The sequence below is a fragment of the Antedon bifida genome, chromosome 9 (assembly GCF_963402885.1).
Source record: "Antedon bifida chromosome 9, ecAntBifi1.1, whole genome shotgun sequence".
In the NCBI taxonomy this organism is placed as follows: domain Eukaryota; kingdom Metazoa; phylum Echinodermata; class Crinoidea; order Comatulida; family Antedonidae; genus Antedon; species Antedon bifida.
The window spans coordinates 6942924-6969334 of NC_136234.1; the positions used below are offsets into that span (position 1 = coordinate 6942924).

A 26411-nucleotide genomic window follows, 5' to 3' on the forward strand; every position below is an offset into this window, starting at 1 on the left:
ACAAAATAGAACTAACAACATACCATTATGAATGTATTCAAATCTGTTGGGAGCTGTTACATAAATTGGTAACTCCACTCCAGTTAGGTAGATTCTATAATCTTGTAGAACACCATTAGGAACACTTGGTTCAACCCAGCTCACCCTCATAGACGTTGAGCTTATTGGGGTAACCACAGGGTTAGATACACCCTCAGGCTTGGCTTGTAATGTAGCTGCAACCACCTGTATGGAAATAAGATACAATAATGTAATTTGATTGGTTGAATGTTATGTTATCCTGGTCATACACAATCATTCTAATTTTTAAAAATTAATCTGTAAACTCTTGAAATAATTTCATTTGGATACTAATGCTATTGAAGAGAAATTTTTCTTTTTTTTAATCCAATAGGATAGGAAAACAAGCGGGGGACCAATGTCACAAAACAAAAACATGGTGCTCTAAAAAACACCGAGGTGACGTATTGACCAGATTGTAACCAAGATCAACAGTCTACTTGAGAAAGCAAACTGAATGTTTGCGAAACGTCGTTGTAAGTACCATTTTTAGTACTTTCGATCTATTGGATCAACAAAAAAGAACAATTTCTCTTCTACAATCTGTAAACTATTTAATATAAAACAAACTGATAACTTACACTTTTACTGTCACTGCATCCTACTCGTGTACATGCACTTGCGATGTATGTGTAATGCTGGTAAGGTTGGATACCATTACGATCTGAAAATGAATTCCCAATACCTCGGTAGATTTCAATTCCATCTCGTCTGATGATGTAAGATGTAATGACACCTAAGAGAGAAAGTATGATAATTATTTAATAAAAGTTTAAGAACTTCCAAGAAATAAAATTAACGTTAGGATATAGGTCTTAGTTGAGCACGATAAAAGAGATAATGATAATAATGTGTTTGATAGTTTCTCACATTCTCTGCTATTCTGCATCAACAAAACTTTTCAGCTTTTGATATTTGGAAAAAAAAGTTAAAATAATCTAGGAAATACTAAAATTAAAATTACCGTTAGGATACAAGGGGTCATCCCAGTTGAGCATGATAGTGTCCAATACACCAGGTAGGATCGTAGCAGTGGGAGGTTGTACACCACTTGGAATAGCTTCTTCAGTTGTAGCGTTTGCATAATCACTGGTATAGCTACCTGCACTGTTGTAAACAGCTACCGAGTATTGATAGGTAATGTATGGTGATAGGCCTTCATCTGAAACATAACACATTTTGTTAACAATTTCATCACCAAATAGTCATGTTTCATCATTAAATAATTCATTTCAATGATTTATATGAAAAAGAAACTTACCAAAAAAAGTGTATGTGTTTGGTCCACCTTCGTAGATCGTGTCAAGGGTCGAAGGGCAAACACCACCCTGGACTGGTACGTAAATATCATCTAAATATTGATTATCTACAGTGCCACATATATTCAGGTTTGTGTCAAAGTCACATCTGAAAAAAAGAAAAGAAAAACAATTCAATGTTATATTTCATTATATTGTTTTGGTTCAGAGAAAACAACAATAATAACAATAATAATAATAATAAAAAGTAATTTTAAATAAGAAGATTGAGTAGTTTACCTGTTACAATAAGCAGAGAATGCCTGGCTAACGGGACAGATGGTTCCTGATGCACAGTTACCCCTGGCAGTTGTGCTACGGTCTGCACAAATGTGTGTAGCTTGATTGTAGCCAATCCCATTGCAGCATGAATGAGTGTTTGGGATTACCTCTAAGTTACAACACTGCTCATTGGCTGAAAGTTTCTCATCAGGATTTACATAAACATGTGCCTAAAAATTAAAAACATAAAACATGTGAATATTGTAATTATGACCAAGGGCCCAATAAACAAACATTTGAAATATTTATATATTTAATGACACTTTTGCTACCACTGATAGAAGCACTCGTACTTACTTTCTCTTGTCCCTCACTGTTGGTGCAACAAAGCATGTTGTCTGCATTTTCGTAAACATTATCGCAACATGTCTTTGAGGGGTCAAGTGTGTAAGTACGAACATTGCCCCCAGTCCCACAACACACTTGATTCACGCTGATAATAGTTGAGCCACAGCAGTGGGCATTGAAGCCATCATAAAAAGTACCTGTTGTTGAAGAAAGGGGATATACTTTGAATTAGGAAGAGTTAAAGTTGTTTAATGTGTGGCAGAGCAGTCTCATATAATCAACATTGATAACAGACTATTACTGGAGAAAATGAAACATTTTAGATGATTTGGAAAGATGATTAAGATTACAGTATCAATATAAATTAGAGACAAATTTGCTATAATCAACATCAATAACAAATTGAAAAGATGGTTAGGATTAGTATTATTAATATAAATAATAAGTTAGTTTACATTGATGTTCCATGTAAAGTTTTTAGAGAGTGTTCATGTAAATTATTATGTTTACACAAAAAATAAAAATAAATATAAGTGATTTAGGTATAAATGATCCACTAAAAAGCAAATACATTTTGGCTAAAAAAACCTTTACTGTTAGTAAATTATGAATCACTCTTAAACTAAAAAATTATTTTACAAATAAAATGTTGCAATTAAATGTGATTATTATTAGAATATGAATTATTTAGGTAATTACACAAGTGAACACAATTGACACACACAAGATGGAATTACAAACCACACTTTAACTTATAAATCAAATAATTAAAGATAAAATGTTGCAATTAGTATGTGATTATTATTAGAATATAAATGACTTAGGTAATCATGGTACAGTATTACCATCACACAAGTAAACACAAGTGACACACTCAAGAAGAAATTACAAAAGAAAGCGACAGAAATGACATTTACCCTCAAAAGAAACATAAGTGGCTTCACAGCACAAACCCTGCTGACTATCAAAAAATGCGCCTGAAAATCAACCACACACATTAAAATCAAATACATAAACTTATTTTATCTTTTGTACAACAAACTTGTAATTTCATAAACTTGCTTCACGTACAATATAAGATTTAACATCAAAGAGAAACATTTCCAATTATAACAATTACATTAATTAAGCAAAACAATTTCCAATATACAGGTACATAGACTTTTGTTGGGTACAAAATAAACATCAAATACATTATGAATTTAAACACAGACATTTATAAATAAATATTTTACTTGGATTTTTAAAAAAAACATAAAATAAACATGAACAAAGCTGTAACAAAAAAAAAACAATTGAAAAAAAAATTGAAAAAGAAAAAAAAACACATAGTAAATAATAGTAATTAATAGTAAAACTGTAAATAAACTGAGTTTTAAAATAGTTTGTTTACCTCCGCAACATATCTGAGGGCCATTAGCAGCATACGGTATCCCCCCACAACATGTGTCCCCAGCCCCTATCTCAATCCTATCCTCGTCTGGATCAGCGCAGCAAATCTGACCGGGTAACACCGCCACATACTGACCATTACAGCATTGGTAGTTAGACTGGGCTGGCCGGAATTGACCACCACAGCAAACGTCCGTTGGGTTAGTTCTGGCTGTCAGGTAGTTGCTTTCACAACATTCAAATCCAATTTGGAAATCATACAGCTCACCACTGCAGCATACCTTAATACAAAATCAAACATATTCTCTTAAGTCTTATATACAAGCATTGTTATGCCAAGTATTAGTTTAATTTTCTGTTTTTAATTCCTACTTTACTTTCAGACTGAAAGTTTTAGTTAAATTGCATATTTAACAGGTGTAGGTTTTCTTGTTTAGCATTTGTTTGTGTTTTGTTAAGCGTATCTATAGCTACCTAACAGGCCACACACAGAGGACAAGCAATAATGAAATACTGGCAGGCATGTATTTACAAAGCTTAATTTTTTAAATTCATTTTTTCAATGCATGACTGGGGAGACTGTTTTGTAAATTTAATTTTTAAATGTCTAACCTTGTTTCCAGAGTAGCACTGGGATCCACATATACTTTCAGAAACTCCACATTCAATATAATGACAAACCTTTTCTGCAACCTCTTCCCCACTAAATATATAATATAATAGAAAAGTTTACATTTTTTTAACATTAAAATTGTACTTGATAACACTAAGGTTTACAATATGTTTACTATCATTATTTTGGAATATAATAACAGAGAATATATAACATTAATGTTACTAATAGAAATCAATGCATAAAATTGTTTTTTTTAAAAGCACTTTGGGACCATATATTGATTGTTAAAAGCACTATATAAATAACATTTAATATTTAAGTAGAAAAAAGAAAGTAACACAAATTTAACTTACGTATCGCAAGGTCTTAGAGATCGTCGAAAGAGGGCGTACTTTGTAATAATTCCATTTGGTTGACTCGGTTCAGCCCAGTTGATATCTATAGTATCGTCACCAAGGACACGTAAGTTTGGGGGTGCTAATCCCATCGGTAGAGCTTCAGTAGTAGTGGTCTGAGCAGTTGGGCTTCGCAGACAATCATAGATTGTACAAACTTCAACCTGTAAATAAATTTATCATCATTAGTGCTAACTAAAGTATAAAAATCACCACTTCAAAAGCTCTGTCTACACTATCAAACTTTATGTGACAAAAAAATGTGATGTGCCCATATATGGACATGATGATGTCATATCACTACCATATTTGGGCACATCACACTTTTCTGTCAAACTAGTTTGATAGTGTAGACAGAGATTTAAACACAAACTATAGATTTACCTGAATAGAGTAAACTGTGTATGGTTCCAAGTCAAAGAGAACATGTGACATTGTTGTAGGAGGCACACTTGCCACATTCAGACCGTCAACATACACATTGTAGGCTTGAATGTCTCCATTAGGAGTGCTTGGTTCAGTCCAGATGACCCTTAATGAGGTTGAACTAATCACATGAATTGTTGGAATGTCAAAGCCTTCTGGAGCTGCAATTTAAAAAAAAAATAACATTCTTTTTCAGTATCAATCAACCAATCAAAACTATACAAGTTAGTTTCAAAATATTGCAAAAAACATTGCTTGAATTTCAGACTGAATGTACACATAACCCTAAAACTGGCAAAACAAAAAAAATCATTAGAGACACTCATTCAATGATAACTGTAATACTATATTTTACCTCCATCCAACGTTTCCACAGTGACTGGTCCACTGCTGACATTGTAAGCACCATTGTAGATTACTATTCTGAATTCATAGTATGAATTTGGTTGTAGTCCAGTAATTACTGCAGCATTAGTTGCAGGTGGATAACTTGTACTCTGTTCTTCACTGCTTGCAGTGTTGAACACAACAAAATACTCTACAACATCTCCTTGCAACTGTGATACAGCTAGTTGAGGTGAATAAAAGAAAAGTTAAATAAATTCTGTAAAATTGAAAAGGTCAACAATCATTAGGATAGAGATAACTTGATAATTATAATTAATGATAATGATAAATTTGTATTTACTATTAGCAGAGAAAAAGAAACTTACATGGGGTGGTCCAGTTCACCAAGACACTAATATGGTCAAGAGCTTCAGCTATGATGGTACCTCCTGCTTGTGGTACCCCTGCAAGGGTCGTGACCTCAGGGGAGGGGTCACTGATCATAGATCCATAATCGTTGTAAACTGTGACTCTGTACTGATAGGTGGAGTAGGTTGGTAGACCAGTGTTTTGGAATGATGTGTCAACTGTGCTGGTAATCAGCTCCCAGAAACCAATACCAGTTACAACACCTACAATAATAAAAGTAAATATTTAATTAATATTTAATGTTAGTTTAATGCACTTTGGTCTTAGTATTAAGACAGTGCAGTATGAAGTCTTAGCTTCCTTCTAGTAGGATTAGTTGCTTAAGATATTCTAATCTTCTCCATAAGATGAAATATACCCATTTTTAAGGAGTATAAAGGCCAACTCAGACAGCGTTCTAACAAGGCCCAACGAAACATCTGTCTGAGTTGAATACCCACGAGTGGTCTTGAGATAGCGTTAGGTCATCATGAGAACTTTAAACATTACTCGCCGGGCCGCATTGTACGACACTGTCCGAGTTGGCCTTAAGCCTATCACTGATATTTATAATGTAATATTTAAGACATACCTGTAGCTAGTGGTTCTCTAATCTTCATTCTTGCCAGTTCATATCTGATGCTAGGCCCATTAGGCCTGCTTGGAGGATCCCAAAGAATAGAAATGTAGTTTTGAGTTATCGGCGTTACATTTGGTGGTTCCTGTCCCTGTGGGAAGGTGGGGTCTGTCCTGGCTCTTGCTGGGTTACTCTCACTACACCCACCAATTGTACATGCCTCAATTGTTACTGTGAAAAAATACAAGTTTAATGATTAAGATATCTATACACTACATTTCAGAGGAAATTCCAAGGTTTAATGGTATAGCAATCAAGTGAGTTATTAGTCACAAATATACAATTAACCCTATTCTTATTATATTTTTCTAACAATAGAATGTATTATTTCATCATCATACCTGAATACTCTGTATATGGCACAAGGTTAATGACCTCGTAGGATGTAACGTTAGCGTAAGGAACAGGTACACGAGGGTTTGGCATCTTGATAGTATAGCTGATGATTTCTCCGTTGCTCTGCACAGGAGTTGACCATGATACAAGGATAGACTCCGCTCCTGTTACTGTTAGTATTGGCGTTGCTATGCCACCAGGGGCTGTAATGATATTCAATTTTGATGATTGAATACGATATACTTTTGTAGTGTTGTAGCTCTGTCTACACTATTAAACTAGTTTGACAAAAAAAAGTGTGATATGCCCAAATATGCTAGTGATATGAAATCATCATGTGCATATATGGACACATCACATTTTTCTGTCACATAAAGTTTGATAGTGTAGACAGAGCTTTAGGTTCAGGACAAAACAAATTAAAAGTGACATGAGAGGGTTAGAAAAGGCAGAATTATACCATTTAAAGGTTTGCATGGTGATATAAAAAAAGACAGAAATACTATATTTCAGCAGAATTCCTACACGAAAAATAACAATTAAAATGATACGTACGAGCAGCCCTTGTGGTGACCACTGCCCATTGGCTTGAAGTGCTTCCTGCAACATTTGACACCACCACTCTGTACTCATACGTCGTAAATGGACTGATGGCCGCTGATTGGTCCACATAAGTAAATGGTCCATCTCGATTGACTGACACCACTGTAGTGATGGCGGCAAAACCCTGATGGCGCCGCTCAAGTATGTAACCAGTTAACACACCATTTGGATTGGTCGGTTCTTCCCATGTGATCACGATGGAGGTTGGTGTTTCTGAGAGCAAGGCTGGTGGATCTTGGCCGCTTGGTGCTAATGAAAAAAAATTATTTTAGAAAATAATTTAAACACCACAGTAACATTATTCGTGATAGGAAACTGGATTTTGAAAATAACAAAATATTTTTTCATTCTGGAAAGAATTGTGTCTTATAAAGTGGTTGATGATTACTTACATGCAGCTGGTGTGGTGTATGTAACAGAATTAGGACTGGAAGTACAACCCGCACTATTACACATTTCAACGCGGAATACATAATCAGTAAATGCTTCCAAGTCTGTTGCTAAGTATTCAGTTACAGTGCCATCCACCTGGAAAATGCATAACACATCATTTAAATACAACACAATAAACATTTGTTTATCTTTAGATTTCCTTTTTTTTTCTTCTAATAATTTAAAAGTGAAAGTTATTTTGATGAAAATACTGTAAGTAGTTTAGCTTATGATGGGCCCATGCATACATCTACTCACCATGTACATTTTTAGTACAGTAATTAGTCAAACCTATTTTCATATATACAGTATATATTTAATACAGTGAGTTATAAACATGTACTCACCATATCCCTGTATTGGTTGTTTTGGTATATCCTAGTCTGTGTAATAATGCCATTAGGTCTGTCAGCTAGCTGCCATGTGACTTGTAAAGTATTTCCATCAATGACCGTTGCCATGGGTGGATCAATAGGTCCAGGAGCTTTTGAAAACAAAAACACAATATTAAGAAATCCTGTCAAAACTATTCAATGTAATTGAATTCAAAGAAATTGAACATTTTCTGTTATTATTATAGACATAAGTTAAGCAGTAGAACATCACAAACAATAGGATAATGCAATTATCTTTAGCCACAGCTATTGGTGCAACAAATTAACTTACTGTCTTCCATGGTAAATGTTGATGTCCAATCACTCTCTGTTTGTCCAAAGCCATTGTTAGCAATCAACTTAAAATCGTACTCAGTGTATGGAGTTAGCGTGGACTTAATAAAGCTGTTCACACTTGTAGGGCTTGAAAACAATCTAAGCATGAGAAAGAAAATATTTGATGTTATGCTTTTGGAATAAGTATAGTTTTTGAAATGATGTGGATATAATATAATAATAACTATGTGTTTGATTACTTACTCTTCTTGTAGGCCTGGTTGTTGTGTTGGTCTGAACAGAAGCTGAAATAATGCTTGACCAGGTGCATTATTCCTGCCAGGTGATGTCCACACAGCTTGGATAGATGTAGGGCCTAGTGCAGTCAAGACTGGTGGAAACACACCATCTGGACCTGTAAGAGGTAAATAAGATTAATTTTACTTAATAATATTGCAAAATTAATTCATACTCTATTGATATTGAAGATATCAACTATAAAGCCTTGTCTACACTATCAAACTTTATGTGACAAAAAAATGATGTGCCCATATATGATGATGTCATATCACTACCATATTTTGGTATATCACTACCATTTTTGGGCACATCACACTTTTTGTTGTCAAACTAGTATGATAGTGTAGACAGAGCTTTAAACAGTCAATCAAACATAGAATGGCACTCACTTCCTGCCGGCATGGTCGCTGGTTCCGTGTTACTAGTCAGACTTCCCTCTGAATTTCTTCCTTCAACCTGGATGTTGTATGTGGTGTATGGAATCAATCCTTCAATTAGAACCGGCGTAACTGATTCAGTCCCATTGTAGAGTGTTCTTGTTGTAGTGAATGTGTTGTAATTTCCAGTTTCTAGATAATACAAGAAAGGTTAGTAAAGTAAGGTTTGTGACACACCATGTGTTTGCAAAAGAAAAATGTTGTTATGCTTCTAGAGCAAATGTTGATATGTTCTCAACTTTACTTTAGTTCCGTTTTGGAAACTTATTGTGTTCCACAACCTTTACTAGTTATTCATTAGCAAACATTTCAACAGACAATAAAGGGTTTAATCACATTTGAATGTTCCTTGCTAAAAGACGTTCATTTGTAGATTTAAAATAGAGCTACTTCATACCTGTGGATATGTAGAAGAGACCAGTAAACAACACCTGATAAATCATGACACCATTAGGCTGAGCAGGTTCAGTCCACTGAGCAGACACAGATCTTGAGGTCACCACACCCACCGTTAACGATATACTACCAACAGGGGCAGCTTCTGCAGTACGTGCTCTAGTCTCTGGACCTATTGAGCACCCTTTACCTGTACAAGCTTCCACACGTAAGATATGTAGACTGTAGGGTTGCAAATTGGAGATGACACGTGTCATTGCTGTCCCATTTTGAATCACTATGTTGTTCTGGTATAATGCATAGCTCACAATGAATCCTGCAAAAATGGAGATTAAGAATGATCACAATTGGTTCATTAAACACACCTCTTAAAGTTGTCACCTACTGTAACTGGAATGCCCACTATACTTAGAAGTATTCTATCAATCAGTAATGTGCTTTTAGCATGACACGGATTGGTTGGTTCAATCCTGATATACCTGACAGGTTGTGACGAATATGTCAAATCTCCAGAGGGAGGGGACAAAGAGGACATAATTGTTCTATGAAAATACTCACCGTTTGGTTGTTCAGGTTCAGTCCACACCACATTCAAAGCATAAGGGCTAAGAGCTGTTACAGTTGGTGCTGGCACTCCCTCTGGTATGCTCTCATGTGTCACTGCTACGCTTGGAGCACTGTTTGTACACCCTCCAGCATTACAGGCCTAAAATATCAACAAATCAAATTAGCTTAAGTAGGATACTTAAATGTTTAGTTTACTCACAAGTTTGTGTGCTTAAATAATGTGTTACTTACTGCTAAGGTGACGTAATATGTTGTTCCCGGTGTAAGGTCAGTAATGATGTAATCTAGAAACAATGCTGTACTATTATAGATCTCATCTCCAAGGCTAAATGACTGTGTAGATAAGAACAAGACATAACGCTCCAAGACACCGTTAGGCTGGACTGGTGACGTCCATTGAGCTTCAATAAGTCTTGGGCCTCTGACAAACAACGTAGGGGGATTGACATCGGATGGTGGAAGCTGAGCTGTTGAGAGTCTGACCACTGGACTTTGACCACATCCAACACTGGTGCAAGCTATGTAGAAATTGAATACAATTATTACTGCATCTGTGATTACTATTGTACTGTACATTAAGCCGATTTTCCACTAGGCGAATTTGTTATACGCATGTGTATTCATGTCTCCATTTTCCAAATCCCTCTCTACGCATGCGTATAAGCTGATGCTTTCGATTCGCGCGAACAAATTCGCCTAGTGGAAAATCAACTACTAGTATATTACTCTACTTTTCACTTTAGCAGTTGCAGGCTTGCATGACTTGGGTACTTAACATTTGCTAAATTACCAATTACAATTTACTACATGTGCATACTTTCTAAACTAAGGATTCTTGGTTATCATCTTGCAGCTTAGAAAGAAGAGTGGTCAGCAAGTCATTTACCTGTTACGTAGAAGTCATAGCCTGTAAAGATACTGAGACCACGAACTGTGAACGATCTAACAAGTCCTTGATAGAGGGCGACATTGTTCATGTACAGCTGATAACGAGCAACTAAACCATTGGGCTGCTCAGGCTCGTCCCAACCAATTGTTATTGAAGGTCCAGTAGCAGCTAGTGCCATAGGTGGGCTTACTCCCTCTGGAGCTGTAGCAAAAATGAAAAACAAAATCATTGTAAGTTTCATTTGTTTAACTAAAAATATTACTCCAGCTTTAAAACAAATATTACTCTAAAAGATGTTAGTGTCAGAACAACTGAAATGTTGAGAATTCTCAACTGTACTTTACTTCATTTTGGAAATTAATATTTTAAAAAGAAACAACAATACTGTATTAACATTTCACACCTACCTTCTTCTTTTGTAGCTATACTGACTGGTAGACTTTCTGTACATCCTCCCTCTGTACAAGCTGTAAGTGTTATTCTGTAGTTGGTGAAAGGTATTACTCCTGTGATGTTTCCTGAAATAAGAACAAAAAGAAGCAAAGCTTTAAAAATTTAAAAAGTACAATTTCGCAGATTTTTTGTTCAATTCTGACTATCTTCAGTGGTTCAAACTGGCAGTACTTCTTTAGCATCATGTAGTGGTTAGTTGGAGACTGAGAATGAAATCAAAGCTCAGTATACAGTAATTCGTTGCATAACATTAATATAAGACACGATACTATTTCATACATCAAAGTCCTGATGGAATAAAACCTACCAATATATTCCTGAGGTGATGTGTCAATGAAGAATGCAACAACATTGGGTAATTCTGGTTGATCATTGTTATAAGCTGTCAGGATGTACTGAACAAGAACGCCGTTGTTCCCAGACGGACGGATCCAGCGAACTCGAATAACGTAGCCGGTTATTGACTCGGGATCAAGTGGTGGAGAAACACCCACAGGAGCTACAAAATAAAAGAGAGTAGTTTGAGTATTATATAACCAGTTATTGCTGATGTAAAAATACATCTTTCATTTTGGATAAACTCCAAACAATTTCCTGAAAAGTAGGTCTTAGTTCGTCCTTCTTATGTTTCCTAGATGTTATCTCCCACTCTCATAGGTCGTTTATTGTATGACCTGGATATTATAAAATGTTTAATGTTTACCTCCTTCTCTTGACCTAGCTCTTGACCATTCACTGGTCGTTGACCCCGCTTCGTTGTATGACACAACCCGGTACATGTATTCAGTGTACGAGTCTAAGCCTGTATCGTATGCCGTACGTTCTATCCCAGAGTATACATCAACAATGGTAGGCATCATGCAGAAGGAGGATGTTGAAGTGATAGAAGGGCAGCCATCGAGGTTGACATTCAAGATATCTGTTGCTTCTAATTGGAGGTTAACTATGTTACTGTTGATGGCCATGTTCTGAAAACATCCTCCAAACCCTACAGAAACAAGACAAGAAATGTAACAATTAATTATGTATTAATTAAATATTTCATTTCACAGACATTATCTGTCACTCTCTATTTAAGCAAATTTCCAAGGATAACCAAATTCATTCACTATCCTTCTTAAAGGGGTAATCCTGTTCACAAGACAAACATATACACAAGATGCTCTACATAAACAAAGTCTTATTACAAGTCTTTAGGAGTGGAGTTGTAATTTGTCATTAGAAATTAGAAAAATCCATATGACAGTACTTGAACCCAGGACCCTTGGATTGGTAGCCAAGCATCATAACCACCAAGCCACAACTTCACAATCATGAATAGTTTGCATGCAAAATACATACCAGGTTGGGTATTGATTCCAGTACTTGCAGCCTCTGCTGCATCAGATCCTAGAGGCAGTCCTCCAATGAAGAGTTCAGATGTAAGACCCAATATTCCTGAGCCTATGTCTCTGGTGTCAGCTGTTCCATCTTGGATGGTCAATGATAGCAGGTTTCCAGCTCTGTGAATGGTAACCGTATTCCATTGTCCACTACAAAGAGTTGATGAAGTGGCTGACAGTAAAGTGGAAACACCTGCACCTCCAAACACTTGAAGCTGGTATTTAAAATAGAAATATTATTCAACATTGGACCTAGTTTGCTTTATAAATTACAGATATGAAAAAACATGAGAGAGTATGGATTGAGGCTTGGAATAATTCTGTTACAGTACTGTTGTCCTGAATGTGGTGCTTCTGGTGTTGAATTGAGCATTACGCCAGGAGACAATACTTTACAACAACTAAGCATGCTAGATATTACAGTACTGTTTTCTTTAGTGCAGTGCTTCTTGTGTTGAATTGAGAATTACACCAGGAGACGGTACTTTACAATAACTAAGCATGCTAGACATAAACTTAAGTGAACAATACCTGCATGTTTTCAAAGACAAGTTGGAGGCTGAGGTAAGCGCCATTTGTACCATAAGAAAAGAGTAACATTGCCGAGTACATTGTGGTACGGAACTCAAATTGGATGATGAAGTTGGTTCCACTTGACAGAGGATCTGAAGGTATAGCTACATAACCTTGTTGAAAGAAAATAACACAATCCAATTAACATTGTCACTATTGATAGTCACCATCTTCACACCAACTCTCACATCACTGTCACCCCTTACCCCAACCAGGGCACATCACACATATTTGTCAAACTAGAGCTTTATGATCTTACCTCCCCCAAGGAAGTGTACCCCTGTATCCAAATTAGTTGGGCATCCTTCCCAGGTAGGTACCACTTGGTACGTCTCAATCGCATCTGACCAATCCAATGCCTGCCAGACCTCTGTTGGTACGTGCTGCTGTTCAATTTGGATGTTTTTCATGCAACCAACTAAACTTGATTTGACTACTTCAGTGTTTCCTGTATCTGTACGGATAATGTTGAAATCATTCGGTAGTCCTCCAATGAATACGCTATCGCTAATACCAATTATAGTCGAGGATGTTGATGACAGTGCAGTCCCTGAAAATATTATAGTAGTTATATAATTAATGATATTAGTATTAAAGCAAAATATGAAGCCTATCAAACATGGGTTTAATTGGAGGAAATCTATTTTGAAACATATATTATAATTTTGCAGTACACCACGTATATTAGTTCTGAAAAGAACTGTTGAGTTTCGATCAATATGCAGAAATTCCAGAAAACTGGGAATATAAGTGGAATTGGTCTGAAAGCTAGAAACAATAGCAAGTTGAATAATCACCTGTGTATATTTGATCCACTGTAATGTATCCACGAGCACCGTCTCTGGTGACCTTCAAATGATGCCAGGTATTATCATCATAAACACGTCCGCCATCGTTTGTTGGCGTCACACCAGCAGCGCCACCTTGAGGGTCAAACAGAAACCATGGTCTACCGTCTCTAAGCTGGATAACAATGTACTCTGCTTGTTCGTCTCTAGAGACGGCAAAAATAAGCAGGGCGCTGACTGGTTGAGAGGAAGGAGGCGGGCGACCAATGCGGAACTCTAATTCAATACCTGCAAAGATCAGAAAGCATAATTAATTCTTTAGTATATATATAGTACATTATATTCACACTGATGAAGTGTTGCCTCAAAGCTCTGCAAATTGTTCTGGCTGTTTTACTTTATCGTTTTAATTTAGCTTTTTGCTTATTTTATTTTGTACCTCCATTGAGATCCAGCCACTGATACCCACAGACAGAATTGTCATTTTTCCCCATTTTTATTACATTCACATATATACAATATTTAACATTAATGTATTTGTACATTACAAAATGTTGTCACTTATTTGTATTAATTTACAAACCTGTGTAAGCTGATGTTGGTATCAAAGACCCTGTAAACTTATAGTAACCACCACCAGAGAACCTTGACCCCATCTCAACTACTGGGGGCGGGCTGTTTAACGAGGCCTCCATACGTTGTAAATTGTAACTAGCTAGTGGTCCATTCTGTACGGTTGGAGGCAACCAGCTTGCCCTTATGGAGGTGACGTTATACCCATCTGCTGAGGGTGCCTCTTGGTTTTCTGGTGCTGTAAGAGAAACGTATTTTGTATTTTGTACAAATTGAATTATAGTATTTTTCATTTTGTAGATATATAGTAGAACCCAATTGGACATGTTTCACCATTCACACTTAGGCTAAGGGAAACACCCCTGAGATTAAGAAAATCTCCTATCTAAGTGAATACAATTTAAGGTAAATACCTAAATATTTATTGAGTTAAGTGAAATACTTAATATTTAAGGGAAGTATCTCACTTAAGTGTGACTGGTGAATACGGCCACAGGTGTATTTATTATATTACTTACCATCTGGTAATGTATTCCCACTGCCTCTTGCACTTGTAACACACCCTACACTGTTGCAGGCTTCTACTGCAAACTCATGGCTTGAGTATGGCTCCAAATTAGTTACGATGAAATTTGTCACGTAGCCTGGCCCAGCATAAATCAACTGAAAGAGTACATTCAAATTGATAAAGAAATGTACAATAACTCAATTATTATATATACAGTATAATAATGTGCAACTATACTCAAATGAGGTTCTGCACAGTATAGGAAGATGATGATGATATACTCTCCCAATACCAGACTCTCTGAAAACTGGAAACTTTCTTGAGGTCCAAAACGTCCTGAAATTCATTTTTACTATTGGAAACACATTCTGAATACCAGCCTTTTGCAAAAACCAGACATGTTAGGTCAGCCCAAAGAAATTGGGAGAGTGGACATGGCAAGTTGTCGTCATGGACAGATGAATGGGCGTTGTTTGGTGGCAGCACTCGACATGAAGGAGAGGAGTAGAAAGTTGTGGTATGTGTCGTCCACATCTGTGCGCAATTCAGCCAGTAGGCTGCAAGTCACAGGTTATTCCCCGCATTTACATGAATATTATTAACAACAATTAATTCTGAAACATCTGTTTTAGACAGACAAATTATATTTTACCTGAGTAGACTCTGGAGGAGCAAATGGATCAAGAGATTGGAGAAACTGGTAAAGTGTGTATTGTATTATCGCTCCTCTCGCTTGGTCACGTGAGGGCGGTGTCCATGACACGTTGAGGTCTGTACTGCTGATGCCAACAACGATTGGAGATGACATCGAAAGTGGAACTGAAACATAAATCAAAATGGTGAGCATATTCTACTTAATATATTTAATTGAATGATAAAAGATTATAAAAGTGAAAATGATATATAACCACCTTAACCTCTGCATTATGTTATGGTTATAGGCCAATGATCTACAGCTATCATATGTGGTACATATATGTATTCTGTATTACAGATTTTTCTTGTGATCCTGAACAAATTATATAATTTGCTGGTAGAGCAATAATCTCTGTCTACACTATCAAACATATATGGACATAATGATGTCATATCACTACAATACCTGAGCATATCACTACCATATTTGAGCATATCACTACTGTATTTGGCCGCATCACAGTAGTTTGATAGTGTAGACAGAGCTTTACTATGAAAGTTTGACACAATTGTGAGTTAAAATGTCACTTACAAGCTTCTAAAGTTGTAACAGACGCCCAGTCACTAAGTCCTGTTCCTGCTTGATTCATTGCCGTGACTCTAAATTCATAGTCAGTGAATGGATTTAAGTTCTCCTGAGTGAAGTTAGTTGACGGTTCTTCGACTGGGTCCTCCCCTGGGGTCACTGTAGGTCTTGGGTTGTACCAGCCAGCAGGGTAGAAAATTCTGGTCTCTGGTGGACTAGCGATACCCTCTGAATCAGGTGCACCTCTCATGTACAGCTCATAGTGGGTTATAATGCCTATAAACACAAAAAAACCTCTCAATGATATAAGTGAAGGAACCAAACTAAAATGGAAAGCAAATAAATAGGAAGCGTAATGAAAAGGAAAAGAAAATGTTAGTATGAAACTAAAAATGTTGGTAGACAAAATAAATTGTTACCATTAGCTTCAGTTGGGTGATCCCAATCAATATACACAGTGGTTGAAGTAAGGGCAGTAAGCGCTGGTGGTGCTAGGCCTTCTGGTGGTGCCTGAGGGGTGTACACAGTGACTCCAACACCTTGACCACACCCGTCAGTTGAACAAACCGTTAGCCTGAATGTGTAGTTTGTGAAAGGTATAAGATCGTTTGCTTGATAGGTTGTAGCTGTGCCGGTGTAGTGCGTTGTTGGTGGTGTAGGTCGACTTGGAGTGATGGAGGTCAACACGTACTGATCTAGAGGAGCACTTATTACTGTAGAAATACAAACAAGATTCAATTTTGATTAAGATTCAATTCGTAATAATTGATGGAGAATGGCAGTACTACAAAAAAAACCAAATTGAAACGCTACCTGATGGCTTATTCCATGAAAACAATGCTGTACTTGGTCCAATGTTAGATACAGTCAGCACATCAAAGCCTGATGGGATAGCATCAGGTGTCCTAGCAACTACTGAGGGACTCTGAGCGATGCCTGCCTCATTCACTGCTTGTACATAGTAGACATATTGTGTGTAAGGTGTTAGTCCGTCATCTACATATTCTTGGGTACCTGCATAAATTATAAAATAGCAGAACTTGTATTTAATGGCTGTGTTGTTGTTGAGTTATTGAAAAATAAGCTAAATAGAATTAATGAATAAATAATGACTATATTACAATTTTATAATGTATTCCATATTCTAGGTCCAGAACCAAACACTCTTGGTTGTACAACTTACCTTGCCAGTTATTGTTATCAATACCGCTAAAGATCAAGGCTCCGTTTCTGTAGAGGTTGTAAGCCAAGATATTGCCATTTGGTTCATCTGGTGGTAGCCATGACAGAATGAGAGAATATGGGCTGAGGGCTTGCCATGTAGGAGGTGGTTGTTGTGATGGAGCTATAAAAATAACAAATGACACAGGTTTGATGGTTTCTAGGTCCAGGAAACGACCCATGACATCGCAAACTCCCTACTATTACGAGATCCACTTTTTAGCAATAATAAATTTCCTAAATGTTTCCAACAAACTTTTCCTGTATTGTTTTGTTAATGCCTCAATAATTAAACAATCAAATGTATACTTTTGGAGGCAATATCTTATATTATATTCGGAACCAGATGAATTTATTTAATAACATTACTTTCTTTATCATTTCATGCTTACCTTTACTGCAGCCTTGAGGGTTACTAATATCCAAGTTACTAGATCCAGTCAGACATGTATCACACTGGCGTCCAGTAACAAGGTCCTTGCACTGACACTGACCAGTATTCGGGTCACATGTTGCCGTGGTAACACTACCAGCAGGGTTACAAGAACACAATGAACACCTTCCAGTGACATCATCAAAGTTAAAAAAGCCAGTCAAACAAGAATCACATCTTCTACCAGTGACACCTGACCCACCACCTGTACATTGGCACTGACCACTCACAGGATCACAAACAGTACCAGTCAATGAGCTTGTTGGATGGCAGTTGCATTGTGCGCATCCTTGTCCGCCATTAGCCGTGAGGTACGTGCCAGATAAACATTGATCGCACCGACGTCCGTATCTGTTTAGAATACATGTACACTGTCCTGAATTCTGGTCACAACCAACTGGTGAATTGGCCCCAGTAAGTTGTGTTCCAGTCGAGTCACAACCACAAGGTTGACATCCATCTATGTTACTAGCATCTAGGCCCCAGTAGTTTTCATCGCACACGTTACACGTTTGCCCTGTTGTATAGGTTTTGCAAAGACATTGCCCTGATTGAGAGTCGCATGTTAGGCTACCTCCAACTGTTCCTGATGGGTTGCATGCACAGGAGCTACAACCAAGTGTGTTAGTGGCTTGTAAGTTGTAGTATGTTGTTCTACACTGGTTGCAACGAATACCCTAAAATAGAGAACATTCATTTTTCTAAAATTTGTTTCTCTAGGACTACAAGCGGATAGATGAGTGTGTTGTAACATACAAAATAAGGAAAGGTAACAATACCAAAGTAAAAGGCCAAAATGTTTATACTGCAGTAACCATATTTTGTTTACTCTTTATTATATAGCAAGCTTTGCTTAGAAAACCATACATACGGTTTATTGACTTCCTTATAAACTTATACATTGAAAGAAACTAAAACGTTATTGCAGCGTTATTACTGCAGTAACTGCAGTATAATAATTTTTACATGATTTCGTAAACTTAATCTTACCTGTGTGTTTATTTTACAAACACATTGCCCTGTAATCTTATCACAGTATGTATTAGGTTCAGTGCCAGCACTTTCACAATCACAGACAGAGCAGCCAGAGCTGCTTAAACCATAGAAACCATCTCGACATTCATTGCAATCTTGTCCTTGGACAGTGTCACTACACTGACATTGACCATTAGTAGGGTCACAGTAAATGCTATTTGCTCCGTTGGCGTTACAGGAGCAGACGGTACACCCATCTGGATTAGTGATGCTTAGGCCGTAGTAACCATAGTTACATTGATCGCACTTGTCACCTTTAAGTAATCAAAATTAAACCTCATTTTATTTCATCTCATCAGACACAATAGTACATTAGTTAAGTTAAGTTTGCAGTACATCATGTGTTTCCAAAAGTATGGTTGAGAATGTCTCAACGTTTAAGTTGTTCTTCTTCTTCTGGAAAATGACAATGGTACACTTATAACATGTAATATTTTGCTTTTTCTTGACCTTAATATGACCTTATTGGTTACACACTCACCAATGACATTAGCTTTACAGGTACATTGACCGTTTACTTGACAGGTCGTTGACCCATTGATAGTACCGGCAGCATTACACGTACATGGTTCGCATCCATTCGGATTGCTGGCTTGTAAGTTGAAAAATCCTGTTATACATTGATCACAGCGACGTCCTGTAGTAAAAAATTTGCAACTGCATTGTCCGCCATTCTGAATGCAGCGAAAAATAAAAAATAATTATTAGTACGCAAATATTAACTTTATTTTACAACTACCGATTTCAAATTCAAATTATTCACACAAAAATTCTGAAAATTTGATTTTGAAAAAGTCAAAACTTACAGATTCGCATTCAATGCTGCCACCAACGGTACCGTCTGTGAAGCAGTCACATGGTGTGCATACGTCGATAGCATTTAGAGGACGCCCTGCAACACGATAATATCCACTGGTACATTGGTCGCAATATCTACCCTGGGTATTATGAAGACAGTTGTCACATACGCCTCCTCCACCCCTAAACATAATAGATGAAAATTATATAATTATAAATTGTATTAAAACGATTACCATGAAAATCTGGATATTAGATGAAACTAAAGCAATTGCAAAAAACTTGATTGGAACAGAACATATTTCATAATTGAATAAAGTTGTTTAGTATTCAAGTAAATGTTAAATTAAAAAATTAGAATAAAAAAAAATTAGAACATACCTGTAGTGGTCTGTTGGAAAGAGGTCAAGGGTTATATTGTAATGACAACTGTTGGCATGGTTATTACAGGAACATGGCCGACAATCATACGCATCCACTTGATCTCCATGACGAAACTGCTTCTCATTGTAAAGTGGCAAGCACTCAGAACACTGAGGAGGAACAAACATACGTAGATAATGTTCATACCATAATATGTTAAACATTTCATATGTAATACCGAATTTGCTTATTTAAAATTATAATGTCATTTAAAATACTATGGTAATTTATATGACAATAACTTTCAGTAATATCATACGTAATTAATTACAGGTATAGTACAATTAATTTAAAACCTAATTTGCATATCTCACCTGGTCTCCTTGTGTATAACTGGCTATTAAACAATTACATACATAAGGACTCTGGCTCAAATCACAAGACGTCGCATGACCATTGCAATTACACCTGTATAACAAATAACATTTTAATCATCAAATTTCGCTTGAAAAAAAATTGTTTTTAATAATAATAATAATTTTGTCAGCATGTCATCAAGCCCAATCTTGAGGAGCAAGCAATAGGCATATACTTGAACGATTTAAATCTTGCTCCTACATTAACAAAACAATGTTTGTTTTTGACTGTACAATGCTCAAATTTGAGTTTATTCAATTCAACATTCAAGACAAACAATATAGGGCCTACTGTTGTTAGATTTCATATCTCACCTTGCACTAACAGTAACCTCTTCAATGCCAAAGTAACTATGCCTAGGATGAGATACGTGGTAATGCCCTTGCATCTGTATTTGTATCTGAGAGGCTTTTACAAATTCCAGGAGGGACGGTGTGTTGTAGAAATCATTGTATCCAGGCCTAGCCACTGGCTCTGGTGACAGCAGTTGGAAGGTGATGTTTCCTTTTGAATAGGGAATTTCACTGAAAAAATTATAATTTATTTGTTATGGTTTTGTTATTTTAAATGTATTTGTATAAATACTGTATTTTAAATTTATTTTATGTTCTATCAGAAGAGATTCACTCTTCCCTGGTTCTATCCTTTCATTTATTCTGTCATAAAGAACAAATACACAACAAAACATAAGAAAAGAGCTCTAAAATCCAAATGAAATGAATCACTGTCAAGTGGCTCAACAAAATGGAAATTGAAAAGAGTTATACAATTATAATTAAAATTCTTAACATTTTCCTAAATTCATGACAAAATAAAGTTGATCTTGATTTTGTGTCTAAATAGCAAAAACAAATCATGCAAAATATTATATTTTAATCATTAATTGAACACTTGTTAGGTTTCATCATAAAGCTATCATATATCTTACTTGGTGAATTGGATGCAATTAACTGACATAGACGTTGCTAGTGGACCATTGTTCTGTAACCCAAATTGTGTTACACAATCATCAGCAAAGTATTGCCATGGTGACCATGAATCAGAGCCAACTGTTTTCTTAGAGATTGTGAGGGCGCTTGGTTGTGGACTGTAGAATTGGAGGACCACGTAAAATACCTGGAAAAACATACATTTTTAAAAGTTGAAGGATACTGACTTTTGTAATAAATGTTCTTATTAAAATCCTTTAAAACTTTTATTTCATTCAGTAAACATACCTGATATTCTCCATTTTGCAGGTCAATTTGAAGAATGACATTATCTGTGAACGATGACACCCAGTAGCTACCAAGGTCACCATCATTAGCAAAGGTCAAAGGATGTGCATTCTCATCCAATCGGTACATTTGATCAGAGGTCGTGTCAGCAACGCCATTTGGAATACAGTAACGACTTTCAACCGGGTTGATTCTTGGATGACTGTCCGGACACCTGCAATCTGATTGGACGTGGACTTCTGGGAATGTTCCTGTTGCTAGTTGTTCTATCTCACGATTGGTCAATGTGTACTGGTAAAAATCGAAATCTTGCATGCGACCTATATACTGATCTGACCCTATAGAGATTCAGAAGTATTACAGAATGCAAGATATTAAAATATGCCATGAATTCAAGATGTAGTGTCCTCCAAAAACAAATGAATTTGTTTTGATCCAATTTTTGGTCAAAGTGAATACCTATTATGTGACATTAAATACCAAATTATTTTTTCAGGGGGACAATATATCTTTAAGAATTTCAATTGAAAAAAATAAACCTGCTATTCTCTGCAAATTGATTTGAATTGTATTAGCATACTGTAACTAAAATTTTACATTACATGACATAGATGTAGCAAAAATACTAAATTAATTTAAATAAAAATACCACATTATTTGGGGAGCATTTAAAGCTATTAATTTAATATTATTTGTATTCTTTTTTGTAGCAAAGTACAGCTTGCTACTACAACAGGGAGGTGTTAATAACAGGGATCATTACATTAACAATGGACAACAAAGCAAGGGAACAATGAAGAATTAATCAATTGGAATGGACCTATTCATATGCATATTAATAACACAAGGTATTGCTGCTTAGCTGCAAGGAGACTGCCAGCACCATGTGCTGTTCAATTTGTATTGCATTTAAGTTTGCGACCTTTAAGTTAAGTCCTGTCTTATGATGGCTACTGTAGATGAAACTTGTCTACCTGTACAGTATTTATCCCCACTCTCAGTGGCATTAGCTACGAGAACTCACTGGTTAAACCCAGAGCTTAAATGGCCACAGAGCATGAGCAGCCCAAATGCAACTACCCAGTATTGGAGTGCCTATTATGAGTGCTAAATCAGAGGCTTTTGCCCCCTGTGCCACGCCACTGCACACTCTTCTAGACTAACCTGTAATGCGCTGACCAACACGTGTTTGTCCATTATTCACATCTACTATTTCACCAAGCAATGTTCTTGTGTCGAAGGCTGTGCCATCAGCTTCTAAACCATTTATGAAAAAACTTGCTGTTGTCCCAAAAACCTGAAATCAAAATGTTAAATTAAAATATAATTTACTATTTTAAATGATTCATTAATTCACAGAAAACATTAGAAAAATATACAGCATGCAGTATGATAAAATATGAAACAAACTCTGAAAGTGACAAGGTTCTAAATTTATTTATATTTTTTTTTGATGTCTTTTTTGGGTTCTTATCACTATTATTATTATCTTTAAAATAGCTCATGAAAAAATATACAAATTCTTGCACAATATTTAGTGTACAGTACATAAATAATTTTGTTTTCCTCTAAAAAGGATGTGTATAAAAACTAAAATATATCACAAAATTGTTACGTTAAAAAGACAAATTTACACCAACAAAATATACTTGAAAAGCACGTTATTGGATAGTGAATCTTTACTCCAAACTTTAGTTATTGTGTCTCACCTGAAGAGCAAAATGTTGCCATTCGTTGATTGCCAAACCGTGTTGGACAACAAAGAACCTGGCTCCAGATGATGTCAGGTAATCAAATGATATAGATGTGCTTGACACCATCACAGCGTACACTATCTGGTTACTGGGGTTCCTCCTCTCTATCAGGACACTAACGATAAAATATTTCCATTTTATTTCAGTTCATTCAATTTTACAGACAAAAATTATAAAAAAGAAAAGGTACAAGAAAACAATATGTTACTGTAACTGAACAAAAATGTTATGAGAGAAAAAGGATTCATACTATAGTCATTACAAAATATTGAAGTTTTAGAAAATAACAGCATTTTGGGAGAATTAATCATTTGCAGGAAATTGACTTTCAGTTGACAAAGTACAGAATTAAATTCCATGTTTTTTAATAAACCAAAATTTAATTGAATATTTTGGTAGGGTGAAATCTCAGTTGGTAGGCCTATCAGACCATAATTATCTAGCACCAATTTAAATAGTTACAAAAATTGCATGGTCAAAACATCTTAAAATAATTTATTTATAAAAGCATATCTTACCCATTAGAAGTAGATTCTGGCCGGAACCAACCAGCTATCGTGAACGCTCCATTATTTCCGATAACAGGAACGTTTGGAGTAATATAGCAATCACCGGTGATATCCGCACGGAATATAATTGCATATGAACCTAAATCTGATCCCGGTCGGAGTGAAGTTACATCCTGGGTAACACACGTCCCCCTCACCCCCGGTAGGAGGTTGGTACTCGTTGGGAAATCTGTCCTCGAGGGGCACGATTGGATACAATATGCTTGAGTACAAGAGGTGGCAGATTGAGAGAGGGTGGAACTTCGGCAATATGCACTCCTTGCAAGATCACCTGTTGTTGGGTTGTACCCACAAGTCCCTATTTCTGGTACTGTTACAATTTGTTTATTTTCGGCTGAATTCACTAATTGTGGGAATGCGCCTTGTGATGAGACAATTAAAATTTGTCGACATAAAATTAATATTATAAAAACAAAGAAAGATATGTTATTTATTATGCATCCTGTATTTTGAAAGACTCTGGTTGTCCGATTAATGAATCCAAATGTGTTTCTGTACGTTTCTTTTGGCATAACGTTGATTTGAGGGTTAAAATTTTTGCAGATACCCATCATACCCGGAAGAAAGTTGCTACTAAATCGGTTTCCAGCTATGGTTGCTACAGACGCTTTCCGCCGCCTCGGGTTCATGATGGCAAGCCTCACACGCTTCCTGCTGTTTAAGTCAACATAGATTATCCTTATCAGATTTATATTCCAAGGTTCAAAATATACTCAATAATATTCCATGAATACACTGATAACGAAGTTCACTATCTGTAAGATTCTGGGAAGTAAATATTCAGGATAACAACAGCATTTTAGCAATAATGGCGACGTCAAACCACAAACGCGAAACCAAAATACAATGCTTATTCCACTGTTGTAACGTACTTAGCACACACGTCGCCAACTGGAGCGGCGTCCTTGGATTTGAAAAATAAATAAATAAACGAAATACAAAATATTGTACAACCTGTTAAACCCCGTTCTTGTGCAAGATTCTTCGTTCTAATTAAAATCCAGAAGGCCTATTTCAGAGTTTGTTTAAAAAAAAAAGAAGTTAAAAACGATATAGTGTAATTTTCGCATTGATGCGACAAATATACTACATGCGAGAATGACAATACACTTTATTTGTTATGATAATGAGGTAAACAATTGCCTAACGTCTCTCCTCCCAAAAATAGCACTTACATCTAATGACCTTCCTCCCCAATGCCCATATTATTTTATCGTTATTAAATAAGTTAATTGCTTTAAATTTTAAATATAATTTTAAATTTAATCTAAAAAATATAGCAAAAACATATATAAATGTATTTATTTTGTATAGTCCAGAATTTAAATGTTAAATTAGTGATCTAAGAATCATTTTGCGGGAGTAGTTGACGTAGAATAAACTGCTATTTTGATGTTGATTGACGATTATGAATCATGAAACAAATGCAGAGATGCGACAGATGTTTTAAAGTCATTATTTCTGACGATGAACAAACCGAAATTATAAGTCTATAGAACCAGCAACCATGGTTGGGTGGAGCTAATCATTTTGAAAAAATAAAATAGAGTTGTATAGGTGCCCGGAAATTGGACTTCGAAATAATATGGAAAGAATATAAGTCTCCAGGACCAGCTCCTGCCTATCATAAATTAACTTGACTCTAATATATCTCTCTTTCACTGATAAAAGAAAAACATTTTATATTTATTAAAAAACAAAAAATCCGTAGAGATTCGAACGGTAGTTATTAGAGCACTACCGTTATGCCACAATGTACACGAGGTGACAATAGTATATTCTTATACGCGCTTCAAATTACGTCATTCTAATCGTACGTCATAAATTTGCATATTCATGACGTAATTTTGAGGAAACGAATATAGTTTTAACGTTACTATATACCAGATTACCGGGTAGCTCAGTCGGCAAAGCGTCGTGTTGATAACAGTCCACGAATCGGGACACGAATGCATGGGATCGAATCGATCCCTTGCCGATCGGTGGAATAGAGTTAAAGCTATGCGAGCGTCTGTGTTTGGTGTTCACAGATTTAATAACATCAAAGCATCTGATGTGTGGTACCCCCAAGGCTGTGAGAGAGCCTTACCGTGCTAGAGGCAAGGGAGCACACCGTAATTTTTTTTTCTGTGGCTTCTCGTAAATGTTATGTTTGGCGCCCTCAATTTTAAGAACACCTAAGTTATGTCAGAAAATTAGGAACAAATAAATAGATTCCTAGTCTGGCTAGTATAATTCAATTCAATTCAATTCATTTATTTTCCAGAAGACATATAAAACATATAATACAATAAAACACCAGTCTGGCGGATTGTAGAAAAGTGACAAGTCACTATGCGAGTACTCTCCTTCTGGTGCAGACAAAA

General features: G+C 36.1%; 1 protein-coding gene across 2 annotated transcripts in view; it reads right to left on the minus strand.

Annotated features, from left to right (window-relative positions):
• LOC144852415 (usherin-like) overlaps positions 1-25043 on the minus strand; it is a 34472-nt gene extending 9429 nt beyond the window's left edge. The window contains exons 1-51 of one of the 2 annotated variants that reach the window (XM_078710201.1): positions 23995-25043; positions 23432-23591; positions 22887-23019; positions 21723-22060; positions 21434-21621; positions 20820-21029; positions 20463-20556; positions 20107-20258; positions 19734-19908; positions 19409-19601; positions 18883-19181; positions 17852-18569; positions 17422-17583; positions 17052-17252; positions 16658-16951; positions 16245-16514; positions 15669-15835; positions 15027-15171; positions 14519-14746; positions 13945-14223; positions 13407-13697; positions 13106-13260; positions 12534-12789; positions 11896-12180; positions 11500-11691; positions 11147-11257; positions 10737-10940; positions 10082-10368; positions 9842-9989; positions 9285-9599; positions 8840-9019; positions 8415-8565; positions 8167-8309; positions 7848-7984; positions 7461-7596; positions 7021-7317; positions 6471-6668; positions 6085-6300; positions 5471-5716; positions 5113-5325; positions 4716-4918; positions 4290-4495; positions 3933-4023; positions 3322-3601; positions 2846-2905; positions 1938-2125; positions 1599-1810; positions 1322-1467; positions 1025-1222; positions 642-796; positions 24-225 (exon numbers count right to left, since the gene is read on the minus strand). In XM_078710201.1, coding sequence (XP_078566327.1) covers positions 24-225; positions 642-796; positions 1025-1222; positions 1322-1467; positions 1599-1810; positions 1938-2125; positions 2846-2905; positions 3322-3601; positions 3933-4023; positions 4290-4495; positions 4716-4918; positions 5113-5325; positions 5471-5716; positions 6085-6300; positions 6471-6668; positions 7021-7317; positions 7461-7596; positions 7848-7984; positions 8167-8309; positions 8415-8565; positions 8840-9019; positions 9285-9599; positions 9842-9989; positions 10082-10368; positions 10737-10940; positions 11147-11257; positions 11500-11691; positions 11896-12180; positions 12534-12789; positions 13106-13260; positions 13407-13697; positions 13945-14223; positions 14519-14746; positions 15027-15171; positions 15669-15835; positions 16245-16514; positions 16658-16951; positions 17052-17252; positions 17422-17583; positions 17852-18569; positions 18883-19181; positions 19409-19601; positions 19734-19908; positions 20107-20258; positions 20463-20556; positions 20820-21029; positions 21434-21621; positions 21723-22060; positions 22887-23019; positions 23432-23591; positions 23995-24674 — 11188 coding nt within the window. In that variant the 5' untranslated portion in view covers positions 24675-25043. The remainder of the gene's footprint in view (positions 1-23; positions 226-641; positions 797-1024; positions 1223-1321; positions 1468-1598; positions 1811-1937; positions 2126-2845; positions 2906-3321; positions 3602-3932; positions 4024-4289; positions 4496-4715; positions 4919-5112; positions 5326-5470; positions 5717-6084; positions 6301-6470; positions 6669-7020; positions 7318-7460; positions 7597-7847; positions 7985-8166; positions 8310-8414; positions 8566-8839; positions 9020-9284; positions 9600-9841; positions 9990-10081; positions 10369-10736; positions 10941-11146; positions 11258-11499; positions 11692-11895; positions 12181-12533; positions 12790-13105; positions 13261-13406; positions 13698-13944; positions 14224-14518; positions 14747-15026; positions 15172-15668; positions 15836-16244; positions 16515-16657; positions 16952-17051; positions 17253-17421; positions 17584-17851; positions 18570-18882; positions 19182-19408; positions 19602-19733; positions 19909-20106; positions 20259-20462; positions 20557-20819; positions 21030-21433; positions 21622-21722; positions 22061-22886; positions 23020-23431; positions 23592-23994) is intronic. The other variant, XM_078710202.1, reaches the window with a different exon arrangement.
• Between the last annotated feature and the right edge of the window lie 1368 nt (positions 25044-26411).